Source organism: Thunnus thynnus, chromosome 4 (assembly GCF_963924715.1).
Source record: "Thunnus thynnus chromosome 4, fThuThy2.1, whole genome shotgun sequence".
NCBI lineage: Eukaryota > Metazoa > Chordata > Actinopteri > Scombriformes > Scombridae > Thunnus > Thunnus thynnus.
Window position 1 is genome coordinate 26,861,888 of NC_089520.1, and position 19,924 is coordinate 26,881,811.

The window sequence follows — 19,924 nt, forward strand, 5'->3', positions numbered from 1 at the left end:
ATACTGTACAATATGAAAATACAGAATAACACATACATTTTAAAATGACAATTTGTGGTTTTAGAGGGAGTTATGTGGTGTAACTCTGGGTTGTCATTGTGTCTGGGCTGCAATGACAACCCATAATTACAACACGAAACTCCCCACGAAACCACATATTGTCATTTTCACATCTCAGTTTCTGTAAAGATTGATTATTATTATTAATTATTGACCTTTACAGGTGTTAGTAGGTGTATTTTGTAACTTGGGACGGAGCCAGGATAGTTTCCCCCTGCTTCATCTTTATGCTAAACTAAGCTAACCATCTCCTGCCTGAAATGTATTAACTTATTAATAGACATGAGTTTGGTATCGATCTTGTCTTGTAACTCTCTGACAGAAAGCAAATAAGAGCATTCTCCTAAAATCTTAAACTAAAAAATGACTGATTTTGTGGAGATTTGGATATGGAGAGTACAAACATTTAAGAGTCATTTTAAAACATTTACAGGACTTTAATGATAAATTAAATTAGTTATTATCAATTCAATTAAAACAAAATCAAAAGACAAACTAAGTTAAAACAAATTTAAATCAAATTGAATATAATTTTCATTGATAGATAGATAACACAGTCTTGTTTCTTCAGCTGTGAATTGTGTTGGAAAATAGAGTGTTTTGATCCTAGTTTCACACATACATACATTTCATTTACACCTTGTCCTTAGTGATTGATACTTCCGTTACAAATGATGCTCAGGAGAGCATTAGTCACTACTTTACTGTGGGTCAGTCTTCATCTAATTACAGGCAGGAAACAGGATCTGTAAAGTGTTTACAGATACAGTACATGCACACATCATGGGTCTGTGCACACATCTTCACACTTGAACTGAAGCTCACACAGACACAAGAGGATGGTGTCATGTTAGGTCACTGTGCAACCATAGTGTGTCTCTTGGGGATTGCTCTAGAGGGCAGGAGTTTCCCTAATTACACTACAACAACAGAGTGGGCGATATCCACAGCATACAGTCTCTTAATGGTCTCACTGAAACACAATTAAACTCCAAGCAAACTTTTAACATCAACTAACAGGTCTAACTTAGTTAGAATTTCATGAATTAGTTGTAGGGACATAGCTATCGATCTTGGCTCCTACGTGAACTCCCACATTAGACAGATAGATAGATAGAGGGCTTAGCTTTGTTTGTGCGCTGATATTTTGGTGTTATATCAGATTGTGGAGAAGAATCACAGACTATCAAAAACTCTGGTGAAGCTTAAGAAATTGTTTGGTGTTGGGAAGATGCCAAGAAGAAAAGTCAAAGAAAAAGCAATTCAAAGGGATTTAAAAAATCAATGTTAAAACCTAGAATGCTTGGAGGATGCGGACATAAAAGAGGACAAAAGGGATTCAAACTGAAAAAAGATTCTTGGAAAGCAAGAATAGCTCAAATTGTCAAAAGGCAGCAGTTCTGTGAAATTGATATTGGAGTGTTCTGGCAGCACAAACAGACTGCAATTATCAGAAGTTACTCAAACCAGGGACAAAATAGTCTCTTATGTTTTGGGATCAATATAATCTTAATCAATAACATAATATACTGCTCAGTTTTTGTGTAAGACATGTTTCAGAGATGATGCTTGTGCAAAAGAAAATGTTAGAGCAGTATGTGACAATGTGCTGATTCAGTGGAAGGAATGGAGAATAATTAGTAAAACCTTGATTCAACAATAGCAAGAGGCCAGTAAATGGATTTTATTATCTTTGGAAAGATGCCAGGTTAGGATGCAAGGTAAGCTAACTATATTGTGGATTCAGTTTCATATTTTGATATATAAGAGGTATTGATCCTAAATGTTGAAATAATTCTTTAATACAGATGTACATTGTGACATTGAAACACTGTCACAATGTGCAGCAAGTTGGTGAAAAATTACATAATCTGGAGGAAAAATGATCTAATGCAATATAAATGGTAAAACTAATCAGGCACTTGATTAAATTGCATAATTTATTTTTTCTCCATCATTTCATCCATCATCAATAGTAGACCTGCATGTTGACATTGATTTTAGTATTATTTTACCATAATCTGTGTAACGTTGTAATGAGAGTAAAACCAGATCTGAGGAGAAGATCGTGTTGATGTTTACAATTGCTGAACAAATAGTTCAACCCCCACAAACAGCATCAACAGCCTGCCCTCATGTCCTTGAGCAAGACCCTTCCTGCAGCCCACTCCAAACGACGATGTCAGCTAAATGCATAATGTGCCCTTGAGAAAGGTAGGAAAAGATTCCCTTTCGATCAATTGTTCAATAACGAACCTCAAACCCAGGTGAAATGGAAATTGGAAATAGCATTTTCATTGACCAGATAATTCAACGGCCCTGCCACAAATTGAATTGTCAGTTGATGGGACATCCAGTTTAGACAGTTAGTTCAACTGATAGGAAATAATGAGGAGAGAAAATCAATCGACCACATGTCAAGTCAATTTATTTATAGAACACATTTAAAGACAGCAAACGTTGACTGAAATGCCGTCAGAGAAGCTCAAACTCATTAGACAAATAAAATGAATGTAAATGTAATAGAATTTAAGGAATCATGATAAGACTCAAGACGTGAGAAGACGTGAAGTGCAGAGGAGTGATTGGAGAGCATTTGGAGGTGGAACAGTGGCTGAGGAGATCAAAGATAAACTGCTGCCAAATCAGTAGTGTTGTAAAAACAAAAGAATCTTAAAATCAATGCTGTGTTTGAACAGAGGTCAGCACAGAGGAGAGGAGTGATTGTTGAAGATCCTTGTTGCTGCACTTGATGCATTTTCAGTTGATCAGTTGAGATATGCGGAGATAAAAAGCATGTGAAACAACCTCCAAGTCCCTAAATGAGTTAATTTGTTTTATTCTTGTAAAACCTAAGGTAGAAAACATGACACATTTATTTATTTATCCAATTTTAAGGTAGAATCAAAAGGGACACCTAGTTTTCTTGTACACATGTTGACATTTGAGGCCCGAAAATGTCGGTGAATCGTCTGAAGCCATTAGAGAAACTGAAACTGAAAATCTTCATCTTACTCTTGATTAGCTCGAGGTTATGGCCATTGGGCATTTGAGATCCTAAAAGCATCTTTATGAATAGCTTTCTTAGTTTTTTCTTACTATAATCTTCATAACATCTGTTTACTCTCTTTTCTACATTTGTATTTTTTCATGTATTTTATTGAGGTTTGTCAGTCAGCATTTTGTCTTTTGTCTTTGTAAGCAGATCCACTTTCCTCACAGTCAAAATGAAGAATTAAAATGGAGAGACTGCAATCCCTCATCACCTAAAAGCTGTCTAGGAGATGCCGCGCAGCTCCTGAAACCATATGGTATGATGTACTGGCCCGGAGTGAAGGAGTCCTGAGATTTTTAATGACATATCATTCCCACACACCTAGTGCTACAATATGGAAGGGTGTGGATTGAATTGAATGTATTTCATGTCTCCTTAACCAGGCTATAGAACAATTGTGTTAATGTCATGACTGACAACTCACACAAGTCATATGGAAATTGATTTTTCTCTTTTTTTGCTGTGAAATTATGTTACATACATTTCAGCAATGAAATCTATTTGTCAGATACATGATGACAGACTCGGCATTATGGGCCTGACAAATCACATCCTGATGTGTCTCCATGAAACATAAGCTCATATAAATGTCAAACCGGCACTCAATCTCATTTATTAGGTGCCATCATGTTGGTTTGGCCATTAATCGGTGCATTAACATATTACCAAGTGCACTTCTCTTTGTCTTTGAATAGAGGTCTGTGTTATTATGTGGCAATAAATAACACCACCTCTTATTATTCAGATACTCATCTCTTTGATAAATTGATGTGTGTGTGTTTCTGGTGTTCGGGGAGCTTCATTATTTGCTGTCACCTCCTTAATGGAAATGTGCCTTACATTTCCTTATTTGTCACATCTGTAGTTTACATAAAATTCACTTGACAGCTTGATGGAAACACTGTACTGTGGGAAAGTAATATCAAGCCCCATTTCACAAGGAAATGCTCCGCACTACTAAGCATGCAATCTTAGTAGCTCAGATTAGAAACACAGGCATTATTTATCGAAACAATGGAACAGTTCTTTCAGATCTAATTTCAGGGAAGTCTTATATCTTGTTACTTTTTCTTCTGCTGTAGCTTCTGACTTATTCCTTTCTTATGTCACCCTTATTATTACAAAAATGGCTTTTCACTCTCTTTGTACTCATTTTAGGGACCTGTCTCCATAGTGATGACACATGAATTGATTGGTCTGAATAATCAACCCTGTCCGCTGGTGGTGGAATAAGTACTAAGATATTTCACTTGAAGACACAGAAAACCCATTTTCTCAATTGGCTTATTACTATGACAGGTGGGGTCCTGTATGAACGCACAATTTCAGTGTTTTTTTCATGTTTGATATTGCTGTATTTGTGTTTTTGTCCTTTGTTTGGTTTGAAATGGTCTCAATTGGACAAAGGTGATGTCACATACTTCTGTGTGACTTTGACAACAATTGAATCAAAAACATTAGTGGCTCATTTGCTTGTGTTGTTAGGCTACTGTCAATCAAATCTAACCAAACCACACCCACGCAGTCCTGATAAAGTAGATTAGCTGAGTTTTTGACTCTTAATAAATACTCATAAAAAGTCAAAATTTCATTGCTGCTTATTTAAACATGATTATTTAATGTTGTAGAGAAATACTTGAGATCAAGACCAAGATTTCAAAAGCTCTAAACAAAAGTATGAATACAGATGAACACAGTGTAAAAATACTTCATTACAAATAAAATGTTACTTGAGTAAAACTACAGACGTATTATTAGTGGAATGTCCCTAAAGTATCAAAAGTTAAAGTACTCTTTATGCAGAAAAATGTTCCCTGTGACTGATATATTGCTAAAAATTACATTATTAGATTCTTTAAATACTGTTGCATCAGTGCATAAGCTGCATTTAACTGTTGTAACTAGTAGAGTTGGAGCAGGTTTTAACCACTTTATGTATAGTTAAGTTTAGTTCAGTGGTGTTGAAGAAATTATTAATAGTGTGATATTGAAATGGACAAATAGAGGTCTGATCTGTTCATTCAAACCTCAAGTGTGAGGTCTATTAAGACAAGTGCTTGGAGGGTCTCAGCTGACTCTGCAGAGGGCAGGGAGGATGTTATAAAGTGAAGATAACATCAAGCTCACACAGTACATTTGCATACAGTACCAGAATTGAAACTTTCTCTCACAAGTGGGTACCAACCGGGGTCAGAGCCCCTTCAAGCAGTAATAAGATAAACCAGAGGGATTGTGAGATAATTAATGGACTACGAATGAAGAAAAAACAAAGTTCTGTTGCATTTTTTTAAAAACCATATTCTTTCATTTTTGCCTCTTTGGCCTCAAACAGTTATTTGAATGAAAACATTTGAGAAGTCTGAAGGCTAGTCTCTGGTGGAACTACTGCAACTCACAGACATCATGAGAAGGCACCCCAGTTAGACACTGCATATTGGTAAGGGGTTGGAAAATACTGGTTTAATCTTTAACCATGCATTATGTATTTTATAAGATTGTCCCATTTTTTATGTAAAATCAATCAATAACCAGTAACTATAGCTGTCAAATAAATATAGTGGAATAAAAATTACAGTGTTTCCTTTTGTAATGTAGTGAAGTAGAAGTATAAAGTAGCACAAAATAGAAATATTTAATCAATGAATGATTTGAGCCTGGTTTTACATTTCAGAATATTTTATTATTACAAAGCGAAATAATCGCCAAATATGGATATGCATCTTTGGATATCTGATCTGAAGCCAGCAGCAGGCTACCCACCCACCTTCCATCGATAAAACATGGCTGACTCTCCGTGTTGTTGCGGGTCAGCACTCAGAGAGACAGCACAGCACCATGGATTCAGTTACACCACCTCTACTCTCCACATCCGCTCCCCCCACCCTGCTTCTTCTTCAAATGACGACACGATGTGAGAAGGAGGCCCCTGCTTATTTTGTGAGGGGATTCTTCGAGAAATGTTCCCCATCAGACATTTAATGTGCTCCTCTAGCTGCAGGACCAAATGAATTATTTATACTCAGCACTGTTTCATATAAAATATACTTTTTTACCTGCTGTCATGGCCATGTTCTTGGAGGTGCTGTGAGGACTTTCAAAAACAGCCTATCGCTTTCTCTGACTCTGACGTAGGCGTATATGGTGGGAAAACTACACATTTCTGGGTACCTTCTACCTCCAGAGACCATTTTCAATTATTCTGTCTCTAGATAAAGAAAGAGAAATAAGTGTTATGGTGTATGGTTATATATATATATGTCTAGATTATAAAAAATTAATTAATTGATCACCCAGGCCATTATATTCCTCATTACAAAACATGTTCCACATTATTAAAGAAGTTTGATTGTTTTCTTGGCTGCTGGATGATATTACATTTTATATCTCATATTTCAATACCAATGAACAATTCAGTTATGAAGAAGCCAGTTACAGAAATGTAATTCCATCAGGAAATATTGTATATGTGTTTTTTTTTTGACTGAGTCAAACTTTGATACTAATTACTTGATCACCATGGGGACCAGTGGACATAAGATACAATGACTGTCGACCTCTGTTCGCAGCACATTCAGACCCGATACAACAATGACATCACCAACAGTGGTCTTGTGGGACCTTGTAGCAATTAGCAACTAGCAGGAAAATATCCCAGATTATAATTGCACGCACGCAGACAGCATAAGCTTCAGGGTAATCAGCCTTTTGATTAGAGCGACAATCTAAACAATCAGTGCCCGAATGGAGTTTGGAGAACAGAGGTTTTTGAAAGGATGACTGTTCCTGTAACCTCTCATATACATCCCTGGAGGATGAGCATAGACATGTTTATGTTGTTTTGATTCTCTGTGATTGTTCTGGAGCAGCTGTACAGCTGAGGTCCGGCACACAAACTGCTGGCTCACTTATGAGTCTGAGGCTTGTAGACGCAAAGAATAAAGACAAAATGAAGAGTAGCATCTGCTCACCTCATCTCAGAGTCCTGCACTGAACCAAGAGACATTGTTCTGTTTCTGAAGCTTTCAGAGGTGTACTCGCTAAAATATGTGAGCCTCTTCGTTATCAACACGGTTTGACAAAAGCAGAGTTGAAAGCCTGACAACTCAATCGCAGCTTGTTGTACTGAATGAACTGCTAATGTCCTGTGATGCATAAGTACATCCGACAGTGTTAATAGTGCCATGGCCAACCTGTTTCTGTCAAGAGCGATAATACAGGACAATAACCAATGTTCTCTTAATGTGAACAACTTGACTTGATATGTGGGTACATGGAGGTATGGTGGAAAATTACTGATATCAAACTCAGGTGATGTGACTGCATTCAGCACCATTTGCAGATAAAGAACCCGGTACATATGCGAAGTATGAGAGAAAAAGAAATATAAATATAAAAGAAGAAACCAGTGATTATAGCATAATTCCACTGTCATTTCCTTTTATTTCTTGGTTGATGTTAGATGTTAGAAAATAATTGCTGAAAACATGTGAAATGGTGGCTCAATGATGTAGAGGGGTGACTAGCATGACTACTCCCCCTCCTAACACTGTGTAAGAACTAGAGTGTCTTAGCATCAACTGGGTGTGTAGTAGGGATGTGCAGAGGGCCCAGTATTGTATTTGTATCTGTATTTGTTTAGGCAGTATTTGAATAAAAGTGGAAAGAGGCTTAAAATCCTGTTTTTGTTTTCATGTCGCTTTTAATTTTGGAAAATTAAAGTGCTACAATAAGTGTTCATGAATAAACTACCTTATGAAGGAGGTCCCCACACCGGGTCTCGAACTGAAGTCTTCCATATCATAGATGACTATGTTGACTACTGAGCTAAAACTTTACTCATTGTCTTATTGCAGACAGACCTGTAGGTATTTATACACCCATAACACAGAGACAGCACAAATTGTAACGTATTGAGAAGAACTTCAAAGGCGATTATTGCTTTGCACTTTTCATTTATTGCCTATTTTTTATGACCTAACTTTGTGTAAAAGATAAGGGGAACAACAGGTTATGGAAAGTCCCTTGAGAGCACTTTGCCTGTCAGTAGCTCAGCTTTATCTCTAGCGAACACCAACAACTCCAGGAGTGATGTCCAAATCAGGAAATGTGTGTCAAGTAGCAGGTGGATGTGACTTCCCTTGTTGAGACCTGTTTTAAATATTTGTATGAAATAAATATTTGTAAAAACCCACTATTTGTGCTTTGCCGAATAACGTATTTGTATTCAGGCACACCCGTAGCGTGTAGTCAGTTGTTAACTAATGACAGCATGCAATTCTTTCATTGCAAGCTTAGCATTAGGATCCCAAAGTATACTGCAGTCAAAACATTAGATGTAAACTCTCTGGGAAGATAGAAAAGTCTAAAGTTAACTATGAGATATTCTAGGTTTGCAGAGCAGTGCCTCTCTATTATGGCACTGTCCGTGCACCAAGCCTTGTTAACATAAGCTTGTGTGTCTGCCTGGACTCTGTCCAGTGTCACCCTCGTTGCCTTGGGCTGCACTGCGTATGCTACTCCGGTGCCTTCGTCGTCACTACAGACGTATTCCTGCAGCTGCTACATCCAGCCCTCGCCAGCACTGAGAGTGACGTTGACACCGAACTTCATTGAAAAAAAAGACAATTTAACATAACAATGATTGGTGATGGATCGCTTGTTAACTAGTCATTTAAGTTACTTTTTTACTGAAATAAGTCTACATTTACCTACAAAATATGTGCTGAATTAAACAGTGGCTCCTAGCATTACTTTATTTTTGAAATATCATCCATGTTGCTTGTCTTACACCTACAAGGCCTATTTTAAATTGTATATTTTTTTAAGGGAGTTCAGCATGAGCATTGTTAAATTCAGAGGCTCAGAGGTTGTTAAGTGCCTTCAGCAGACACGCCCCCAGCATTTAAGATCTCAGAATACTTCTTGTTTTTCCATGATTTTGAAACCTAATTTTATATACTTGGTGATTTTTTTAATCAGTTAAATTTGGCTGGGTGGTTTATAAAACATTTTTCTGTGATGTGAAAAACTCAGAACACATTTATTTTTGCTTCACACAGACCTTAAATATTCATGATATGCAACAATCAAAGTTTTGAGGAAAAACATCCTTGGGTATTATTTAACAATTTAACAGCAAGAAACTACATCACTCACATGCAGAAGGTGATTGATAAAGGTTGCATGAACCATTAAGTTAAAAAAAAGATTAAATTATTATCTCAGCATCCACATTATGCAGGAATTTTAATCATTGGGATTCAGGTCAAAAGCACATTGTGATCTGCAGATCTGATCAGATTACACTGAAAACTGACAGATCCTCCTCTCATAATTACAAGATAGAGCTTTTGTGAATATGAGATGCAGATTTTATATTTGTGAGATCATTTTCTTGTGATTAGGAGATGCGAAGTTATACTTCTAAAATGCTCAGCAGGAAATAAGGTTAATTACTTAATTACTTGAGATATAGAAGTCATAATCGCCTTTTCTTTGATCAATGCAGTGTGTTCCTGCCACATGAATTTCTATTCTATTCTATTCTATATGCTGACCAATGAAAGCTCTTGAAGAGGGCAATCACACACCAGGTCTGAAAAGAGCTGTAGGTCACCAGCTTTAACACGTTATCGTAAATCAGTCATCTGGGGATCTTTTGTTCGGTCAGTATCCTCAGCATTCCTCAGTGACAATGGATTGCTGCCCTGCAGGAAATTATAGTTCATTTGACGGGTTTGTGCATATTTTTGTCGGGCTTAGGGGCCGAAAAGTGAGGGCCACTGTCTGTCAGCGCAGACTGATTGCTAATTATGAAGTTAGTTTTATTAGATCTTGTTTCATTATATATAGACATAACTGGTTATTTATCAGTTCAATGTCTCTCCTATAACATGATGTGATTTGAAAATGCTTCCTGTCAGACACGTCATCCCCTTCAGGTTAACAGCACACAAACATGACAGTGCGTAACTGAAATGAGACAATGACAAATGTGACAGCAGTTACTGCCATGAAGCACAATTATTCATTATCATAAAAGCTACTATTCCAGAGCAGACCTGTGTGAGTTATTGTCTCTCACTGGTCTGATTTCCCCTGTGATGATAGACATGGTGATTTATGAGCAGAGGACTGAGATTCTGTTCCAGCTGCTTTGAAGACATCAAACTAAGAGCTTGTTTGCTGAGTGTTTGAAGTAAATTGACTTAGAGAGCAATATGGCAATTTCCAGAGTGATTATATACTTGGCTGCAGTTTATGAATAGTCTTTTAAATTTCGTTAACAAAGTGATTGGACTTTTTGATCTAGTTTCGGCCACATCCATTTCAAGCAGGTGTTTTCTTTTGCAAGATCTATTCTTGCTGCAGCAGACGACATGTAAATATTTTAGCAATCTTTTATAAGCATTTGGAGAATCTGTGCATGAAGAAGCAACCTGAAGACAGAAGACTTGATGATCTGCTCAGATTAGTTTCATTATAATTTTAATGTGGACCAGTTTTATAGATTAAAAAATCTGATGCTAACATGTCATCACTCACATCACATCATTCTGGTCCTATAGCGCTAAGTGCTAGGACAAACTACTGTTCAAACATAGGAAAATTAATGAATATTTGATCTGTTATGATTTGTTAAAATCAAATGTTCTTAAGATGCATTGTCCATCTGAACCTCTGAAGACCCGCCCCTACTCTGTCTCTGAATGGCTCTGACAGTGATATTCTTACCCTAACCCTAACCATCGCACTCCTCATGCCTAAACCTAACCAAGGAAGGCAACAAGTACTAGCCAATCAGAGGCAGAGTAGGCCAGGTCTTTGCATTGGTTGGTTAAGGTTGGGTGGGGAAAAAAATACGGCGTCTGACCCACTTCATCAAGCTAGGCTAGGCTGTTGTTGCTCTCTTTGCTAATGCAAAATGGAGAAAACTAGCCAGTTGGATGAATATGAATATGAATAAAAGTAAGGGCTGTTTGTAAATTTTTTAAATACAACTGCCACACAGCAAAGATAGCTTGTCACTCAAGTGAGACAACAGAGGAGCTGCGAATCAATAGCATAGTTTAGCATTAGGCTAAGATGATAGCCTTACAATATGTACAAATGCAGATAATAGAACAGAAATATCTCAGTTCTAATCCCATTTGGCTTTTATCTCTGTTTTTTTGCCATTGACATCATGCAATTTTTAGCTGTGTCATTGCTCATTTCTGGCGGTCCCATGACCAGATTGGCAGAAGTTATTTAGCATGTGATCCTCATGGATGAAGTCTGCTGTAAATATTAATTCTGCTGCTGCTGCTTCAAGGTAAACATTTATCTCTCCTCTGCAGATGTCTGCTTGATATCTGCTATGTACGGATATTTTCAATGGCAAAAGAGTGAAAGTCTAATCCCACTGGTGCTAGTAATAAGCCGACCTCTGCTTCTGCCAAAATTATTCAGCTAACGTCAATATTTTCCTCCCACAACAATTCACTCTCCTTTTTATTATGCTGTTTAGTGCCTGCAAAGAGCATCTGTCTTTTCCTCTGAGAGGGAACTCAACTATAAAATGAAGAATTACATTTTAACAGACATTTAACTTGATCAATAATTGAAATTGAAGTCATACTTACTGGATACTGCTGCACTTTTAGTATGATGAAGAGTCAAACCTGACACCTGTACAAAAACATTGCAGTGTCTTCAGGGGTCTTTAAATAGCTTGAGCCAGACCCACGCACAGACATTTTGGGGACAGGTGCTCAAGCGAAAAAAAAGGGCACTGATAACTGAATACATGAATTCACATTACACGTCTGTTGGGTTGTCTCATTGCTGAGCAGGCAGCGCAGTGAAGATGCTGCTGCAGTATGAACACACATACATGCACGCGCACACACACACACACACACACACACACATGCACAGCGAGCGGAGGAACCAACCGAAGCAACTTTGATCAGTTTTATAATCAATAGGGAATCAATCAAAATCATCAGAACAAATCCTGCAGTTTTTTAAGAATAAAATCAACCTAAACCAAATCTAAATCTTCACTTTTACACTCAGGAAGTAAAAGTTCATTAGGTGGACCTTTGAGTCCTGTTCATCAATAAATTCAAACTCTTTCTCAGACTGGAAACCCCTCAGAGAATAAAAATAAATCAGTCGCGTTGTCCTGCCTCAGCTGGACCAGAGAAGGAACTGCAGACAGAGACAGATGGAAACAGGGGGAAGAGGGAGTCATACCGCCTTAAATATGGCTGGCAGAGTGTAATTTAAGTGCAGGGCATGAAGGGAGAGGAGAAAGGGGCTGTAGCAAACAAATGTACTGGACATTGTCTTTAGATATTTGAGAATCCTATATTAGAGGAACAGAACAGAAGGCTTTCTCTGCTGCTTTCAGAGTTTGTGCATGCCACAGGGCTAACATACAGAGTGGACAAGTGGCTCTTGGGGAAATAGACACCACTCTTTCTCTCCATTCAAGCTCAATGACAGTAACTCAAAACCACGGACTGTGTCAGAGATAGGAAGCAGATGGGTTGGCAGAGAGAAGCGAAAGAGGGAGTTTCAAAGAGCAAAACTTCTGATCTTCAAAGGTGAATTGATCTCATACTGATGTGGCTTAGTAATCAGAATGAAGTCTCTCCTTTGACGGTGCAGGTCAAAAGAGCGGGCCTCAGTGAGACAGTTTCTTTCGATCATTTAAACTTAGGCAGAGCTGAAAGTCACTGTGTAAAGATTTCTGCGTGGAAGTGTAGTTGTGAGGCAAGGGAAGGGGCAGAGGATGGTGGGACGTTAATAACCAAAGTTATTCCCAGATCAATCATGGAATACCTGATAAAAAAGGTCCGGCCTGATTTGTTGTAATTAGGGGTTTCACTCACTCATCAGCAGACGAGCTGAGAATTGAGAGGAAACAGAGAAAAGAAATAATAGAGAGAAAGAGAAACTCTGTGTGTGTGTGTGTGTGTGTGTGTGTGTGTGTGTGTGTGTGTGTGTGTGCGTGCGTGTGTGTGTGTGTGTATGTGTGTGTGTGTGTGTGTGCGTGCGTGTGTGTGCGTGTGTGCATTGTATGACAGAGAAAAGAGACAGTGAGGGGAGATTCAAAGCAAATCTCTTGTAACAGTACTGCATTTCTGTGTTTTAAATGTGGATGTGTGTGTTGCATGTGCGTGTGTACATGAACGTGTGTGCAGGAGGAAAGAGTGATTTTGATGAATGTGTCCTGACGGATGGTGTAACCCCCCTAAGCCTGCCTCCACTTCCTTTCTAGCCCTCCTCTTGAATATTGAGGTCAGACAACCTTTCATATCTGTTCCACACTACAAGGACACAACACAGAGAACAAGTAAACATCTCAACCCCTGGGAATGGTGCTCTTTTCCTCTTTCTACTCATTTAATGGTTCCTATTGTTCACAGAAAAAAAATCTGAAAATTTACTTCCATGTGCAATTATATTTTTAATGTAGAACATTTAAAACAGCTTGAAAATATTTAGGGCCAATCACGGACAAGAAGACATCATTCCAGTTTCAGTTAGCATTAATTAGTAGCAACTGCACACAGAAGTCATGTCCTTTTGAAATTTGAAATAATGAACTTCTATTATACCCTTCACATAAGGTGAACTTTTAAAAAATACAGTTCCAAAGTGCATCCCTCTCCAAGGTGTGATCACAATTGTCTGTGATTTTGAGTTTAATCACAGCCAGACAAGTTGTTGCTGAGGTACTGTATCACCTACGTTTCAGGTCTGACAGACACAACTTGATCCACGGTTCAGTCTCCTCCCGCCCCTTCCCATCTTTCATCTCATGGGGATCAGCAACAAGGTGGAGGTTGGAGGTGAACAACACTGAACCGCTCCCTCCGGGTGTCAGATAACAGGCGTTCGCCTTGATGTCATTTAATCTACTTCCCCCGGCAGCTGTGCAAATTTTGCCCCTGATGAGGGGAAAATAACAACTTCTGAAAAATGTGTTGAGCGAGACATTTTAATAGAGAAGGGTAATGTTCGAGATGTGGATCATTCACATCTTCGTCTAGATTACATTTCCCACACTAAATTGCATTTCCTGAGTTATGCAATACGGTTTTGTACACATTTTCAGCATTTTTTCAACACAGGTTTAACAGTATCTAACCTGATGTTAAAGGAATTTTTCAAGTTTGTCTTTAAACAACAGTCAGATACCCAAAAGAACATTGAAACAGATTTTGCTTGCTGTAATCATTTCTCCTGTTCATACTGGATATTAAAAAATCCCTTCATAGTGCACTTTCGATATAAGTGATGGGGGAAAAAATCTGCAGTCTTCCTTCTGTGCAAACTGTAAACTGTAAAAGTTTATCTTAAGTGGCTATGTTCCAAAGTTACAGTCTTATTAGTACTAAATTCCCTAATAATTGGTACAGACTTTATCTTTTATTACATACAGCTACAATATTAATCTTTTTGCTCTCAGGCAGGGATGAGTATTGTCAGTCCTGCACTTATCTCACAATATATAAGCTTGAGATTAATGTATTTGTTTATCTATTTATTTGATAATTTACATTTAAAAAGCGGCACATTCCGCCTGTAAACTGATGTGTGCCAAAACCCGTATAAGATAAGAGCAGTGAAGGGATTTGCACACTGTTTTTTTTTTTGTTTTTTTTTTTTGCTGGCAGAAATAGAGAACTGACAGATGCTGTTGGCAGATCAACAAAGTGTGGTTTACGGGGGGGGGGGGGGGGGGGGGGGGGGTTCCCATATGAAGTACTGCTATTTGTTCAACCTAAATGAACTCAGCTAAAGAAAATGAAAAAAAGAAGTCAAGTGTGAGTCCTGGCCAAGAATAGATGATGTCATGAAGAACAGAGGTGCTTCTTCTGGGTGTGCTTTGCTTCAATGTTTGCTCTTTTTTTGTTGCTTTACACACACAGCTCTGTCAGTCTTATCAGCAGGATTCAAGTCTCTCTGCCTCTGCCAGAGGAAATATATCAGCTGTCTGAACCTGTGAGACAGTTCAGACTAAGGAAGTGTCCTGGAGGAGGAGCAGTCTATAAGATGCACACCACGTAATCATAATGTTTTTGTCCCCTGGGCACCTTTGTTTCATGTCATCCCTGGCTCTCTCTTTCTGTCAATATTTCTCATCACTCCCCACTGTGAAACTGCCCAAAGAAGGCGAAATGAAAAAAAAATCGTCTTTAAAAGAAACATCGATAGATGGATATGTATGAGAGTAAGATCACTGCTGAGTAAGAGTAAAGATGAAAGTTATGCTAAAGCGGAAATTTCTCCAACCTGCAAACTTTCATTAGGGAACCTACAAAATGTCACCTTCAGGAAGATACCAGAGCACTCTGTTCCTCTCAGCATGACAGCATTTTATTAGACAAATGATGACACACTTCACTGTTTAAAGGACAGTAGTATACATTCAGATCAAGTCATCTGTACAGTACAGAGATAGAGAGGTGCAGGAGAGGTGATGAATGACATCCAGTGATGTTGGCCCAGTGGCCTCATGTGTGGGCTTTCTATAGCAACAATTTCTCTAGCTGACAAAATACTGTAGCCTTACTGTATCTGAGTTATTGATTCACACTTTGAAATCTTTGGTCATTTAGGAAAGTCTATTCAAGCTAATAATTGAATGTGATTCTTTCTTTTCTTTTGTTTGTTCAGTAGGAGTTGATGTGATTGTTAAAGCAGAAAGGTTTTAGTAGTCTTGGCCTCAATGAGAAATGACAGATCACAGAAAAGAGTACATGTTTTGACTGTTAAAATGACTCCACTGATTCTAGTTGAAATGATTTCATTTGGATTAGTTATGCCATTATATATGGTCTCACTTTTAAATATTTAGCATTAGATTCTAGATCCTTTACATCATGTTTATCTCCATCAAAGCCTCCAGCCATCTTAGCTTGGATCAAACTGCATAAGAGTCCATGTGTTGCAGAGCAGGTGTGCAGGAGGAGTCACTGGGGTGGGTGCAGTGGGCAAACACTTTAATACTGCGTTTTGGCATCATGTAACTTGAACTCCATACGACACATTCCTTTCATGTCTCAAAACTCTTCTTTGAATGAGCTATAAGGCGCTGAAATCACTACATTTGAGTAGAGCTATCTTGGTTGCACTGTCTGTAAGGCTGCCCTCAGTTTTCATACTCAGTGGAAAGGCGAGCACTGGATACACATGAGGTTCTTAAGCAGCAAAAAAAAATGTTTCCTTCATGAATCCTCAGTGAGTCTTTACAAACATTTTTCCCTCCAAGTGGATGGACATGAGACACAGACACTCTGAGTAAAGCCTCCGAGTAAACAACAGCTTCAACTACACTGAACCTTTGAACAAATGAACACAGACTTCACTTGTCATGTAAATAAACACCTACACATCACTTTTTTTCAGAACAGGACAACAACATCACATCTCATATATGACGCAAAGCGGCGGTAGGGAGGCCTGGTGGCTACAGAGACATGTGCCCTGCTGAAGTGTCCATGAGCAAGTCACTATGATCCCTCATCAGCTGCAAGGGGCGCTGCTCAGGAGCTCAGTAGACCCTGACCTGTGGGCTCCCTGTGGAGAAGAGCTTTTGGAATGAAGGAGGAGTATTATCAATACATCCAATTACGCACGGGGAGACACAAGTTGGAGTCAATGTAATCCATTGGGTGTGAATGGTGACATCCTGTCAAGACTGATATCTGCCTCGCAGTCCTCCAGGTCACAAACCGAGTCGGTGGCGTTTTCATTGTTATGAGAAAACTGTGAAATCCTGTCAAAAGCCTCTTCATGTTCAATACATTCAACCACGTTGGGGATCATGTTGACATAGGCGTTTGCGATTTCCTTGTGGATCAGGGTGTCTTGGTTGTATGAGACCAGCTCGTTGCTGATGTTAACAGTTTCCACTGGTGTGTTGGAGCAGAAATAGCGACAGCCCAATAAACTCGCGAAGGCCTTCCTGAACTCGGCGTTGAATGCGTAAATGACGGGGTTCAGGGAGGAGTTGGTCCAGCCGAACCACACGAATACATCGAAAGTGGTCTCGCTGACGCACGGCAGACCCGCGTCTCGGTCTGTAGCAGGTCTGTCGCAGAACGGGACCATGCAGTTTAGGATGAAGAAAGGTAACCAGCAACACACAAAAACACCCATAATCACCGAAAGAGTTTTGAACACTTTGGTTTCCCGTTTAATCGACGTTTTCAAGGTGTTGTGGTGTTGGCACTCTATTCTGTTGGTCCTGCAACTTTGCGCGTGTTCTGCCGCTCTCTCCAAGGAGGCTATTCTTCTAATTTGTATTTGTGCAATCCTATAAATTCTGGTGTAAGTCACAATCATAATTGCCACGGGAATATAGAAACTTATCAAAGATGACGATATAGCGTATTCTCTGCTCAGGCTGGAGTCGCAGTTCTCCTCCATCTGCCGACTCGTGGAAGAGTTGTGCGTCCCAGTCATGTCGTCACCGCCGGCTTTGTGCCAGTTTAGCTGGACCGGTATGAATGAAATAAGTACAGACAACGTCCAAGTGATGCTAATCATAACAAAGGCAACTCGCTGGGTCATTTTCCTCTCGTAGCGGAAGGGGCTCGAGATGGCCCAGTATCTATCCACGCTGATAATGCAGAGATTGAGGATGGATGCGGTGGAGCACATAATGTCAAAAGCGACCCAGACGTTACAGAAAGTGCCAAACGGCCAATATCCCGCCACTTCTGCCACAGCTTTCCACGGCATCACCAGAACGGCCACGAATAAATCCGACAAAGCCAGGGAGACGATGAAAATGTTGGTGACTTTGGTCCGCAGGTGCCGAAAGCGCAGCACCGCGGAACAGACCAGGATGTTCCCGAGCAGGGTCCATAGGATGAGCAGGGACAGCAGACAGCCCGTCAATGTACGCACGACCATATCCTTCCCCCCGTCGCTTGTTACCTCTGTTTCGGTGCTGTTCCACATAATCTCCCCGAGGGGTGCCGGCGCAGAGTCAATCCCCTGCACCGATGAGAGATACTTGGCTGGGTTCTCCATGTGCCTCTTCAAGTAAAACTGCAGTCCATTACTCCGTGCGCGGGGACGGGCGCACTCATCAGCAACTCACCGTATTGTCCCCATTGACTCGCTGGGCTGCCAGCCTGATTTGGAGTGCAAAACAGACGGAAAGAGAGAAGAGAGCGCGTTAAAACTGAGCCGAGCGACGTGCCAGGCGCGCTGAGGGACTGTAACGCAGCATGCAGTGGCGAGCGCATGTTGCAGCCTTGCTGGCCCGGTCGTCTGACCTGGCTGTCTCTGTGAATCTCTCAGTCCGAGCGCGGTGTGGGAGAGGAGGGAGTCCCTGTAGCCAACACACTAACCTAACCAGGGCTGGGCGCATACACCATCGCGCCTCCTTTGTGCGTGGTGCTACGCACAGCACGAGGAAGCCCTCAACATTTTGAGGGTTCTTCGTTGGTGGAAACTCCAAGCTGCGTAATTGCAAGCTTTAAGTCATTTTCATATGTGTGGATTATCTATCCTCCAGTGTTTATAATCTATATTTTACATTACACAACACTGCGGTGGAAGCACTGACAGTATGGAGTGTTGTTCTGTAAGACTGAACTGTGTGAGGACTATATAGGCAAAATGTTTCAAAACATTTTTAATATTCAGGAGAAAGCCTACCAGAATAGTAAAGAGGAGTCTCACATGGAGTCTGCAGTAGTAGCACTTAAGGAACTGTCCATGGTTCTGAAACAGCAAACAGCCTCTGGCACAGTCAATCTGGCAGTCTATCTATCTATCTATCTATCTATCTATCTATCTATCTATCTATCTATCTAGACTCCTCTAGACTATCTCTAGACTACAATCCCCCACCCCATAGGTCTGTACACTGTTTTACAGTACTTCCTTGAAGCATGAGTCCAAATTTAATTAATTCCTTTATTACCCAGCACCATAATGAAAGCTGCAAATGTGACTGCAGTGCATTGTAAAACCACCAAAACTCTTCTACACACACTTTCAGCCTGATATAAAAAACGTCTTTAATGAGGAAAGGTCTTTGAAAATGAGGAAAAATCAATTATTTTCCGAGTACCACTGAATACTGGTGGTTGTTTGCCCTCTGACGACCACCGACTGGAGGTCATAGCTCACCCACTTTTCAGAGATGCCTGAACAGGTGAGTCACACTCACACTCTCGGCGGGCATGTTAAACCAGGAGCTCCGCGCGCCCTGAGTCGTCGTGCGTCTGTGCAACAACAACAACAGCAGTAACCACCGTTTCCGGCTTTGAAACGTCACGGATATTTTTAGATGTGTCTGAATTCCTGTCAAATCGTTCTGACACAACGTCAAAATAATCTCCCGACGCCAAATTCTCTGGAGTAAACTAATCTCGGGATGTCATGTCAAGAGGCAACCTGTGTCCGGCACATTTGGGCAACTAGTTGAGACATTATACAGACATTAATAACAGAATCGGGGAATTAATGTTTAAATAGCCTATCAAAGTTTGATGCAGACTGACAATGGCCACAGAAAACAATGTCTAAAATGAGTTTATGTGGAACATTGTTACTGACATTTAAGTGAAAAGAAAAAACACGAGACAACATACATTAAGTTATTGTGTCAATGTTTATATTCGAAATAGTTACCAGATGATTATTAATTAATATGTAGTAACAAATTATTGGCACTGTATGTGTGTGCGTGTGTGTGCGTGTGTGTGTGTGTGTGTGTTTGAGAGTGTCAGTTTTTTAAATTATTTTCTATACTTTATTCTATACTTTAATTCCTCTCTATACTTTAAC

General features: G+C 39.7%; 1 protein-coding gene across 1 annotated transcript; it reads right to left on the minus strand.

Moving 5' to 3' along the window:
* Positions 1–16,523: 16,523 nt before the first annotated feature.
* Positions 16,524–18,330, minus strand: drd5a (dopamine receptor D5a). The gene has a single exon (XM_067588014.1). It carries the CDS (start codon positions 18,152–18,154, stop codon positions 16,772–16,774), a length of 1,383 nt encoding a protein of 460 aa, XP_067444115.1. The 5' UTR covers positions 18,155–18,330; the 3' UTR covers positions 16,524–16,771.
* Between the last annotated feature and the right edge of the window lie 1,594 nt (positions 18,331–19,924).

Excerpts from the sequence above, each read along its gene's own strand:
- drd5a (XM_067588014.1), bottom strand. The coding sequence starts at position 18,154 with ATGGAGAACCCAGCCAAGTATCTCTCATCGGTGCAGGGGATTGACTCT.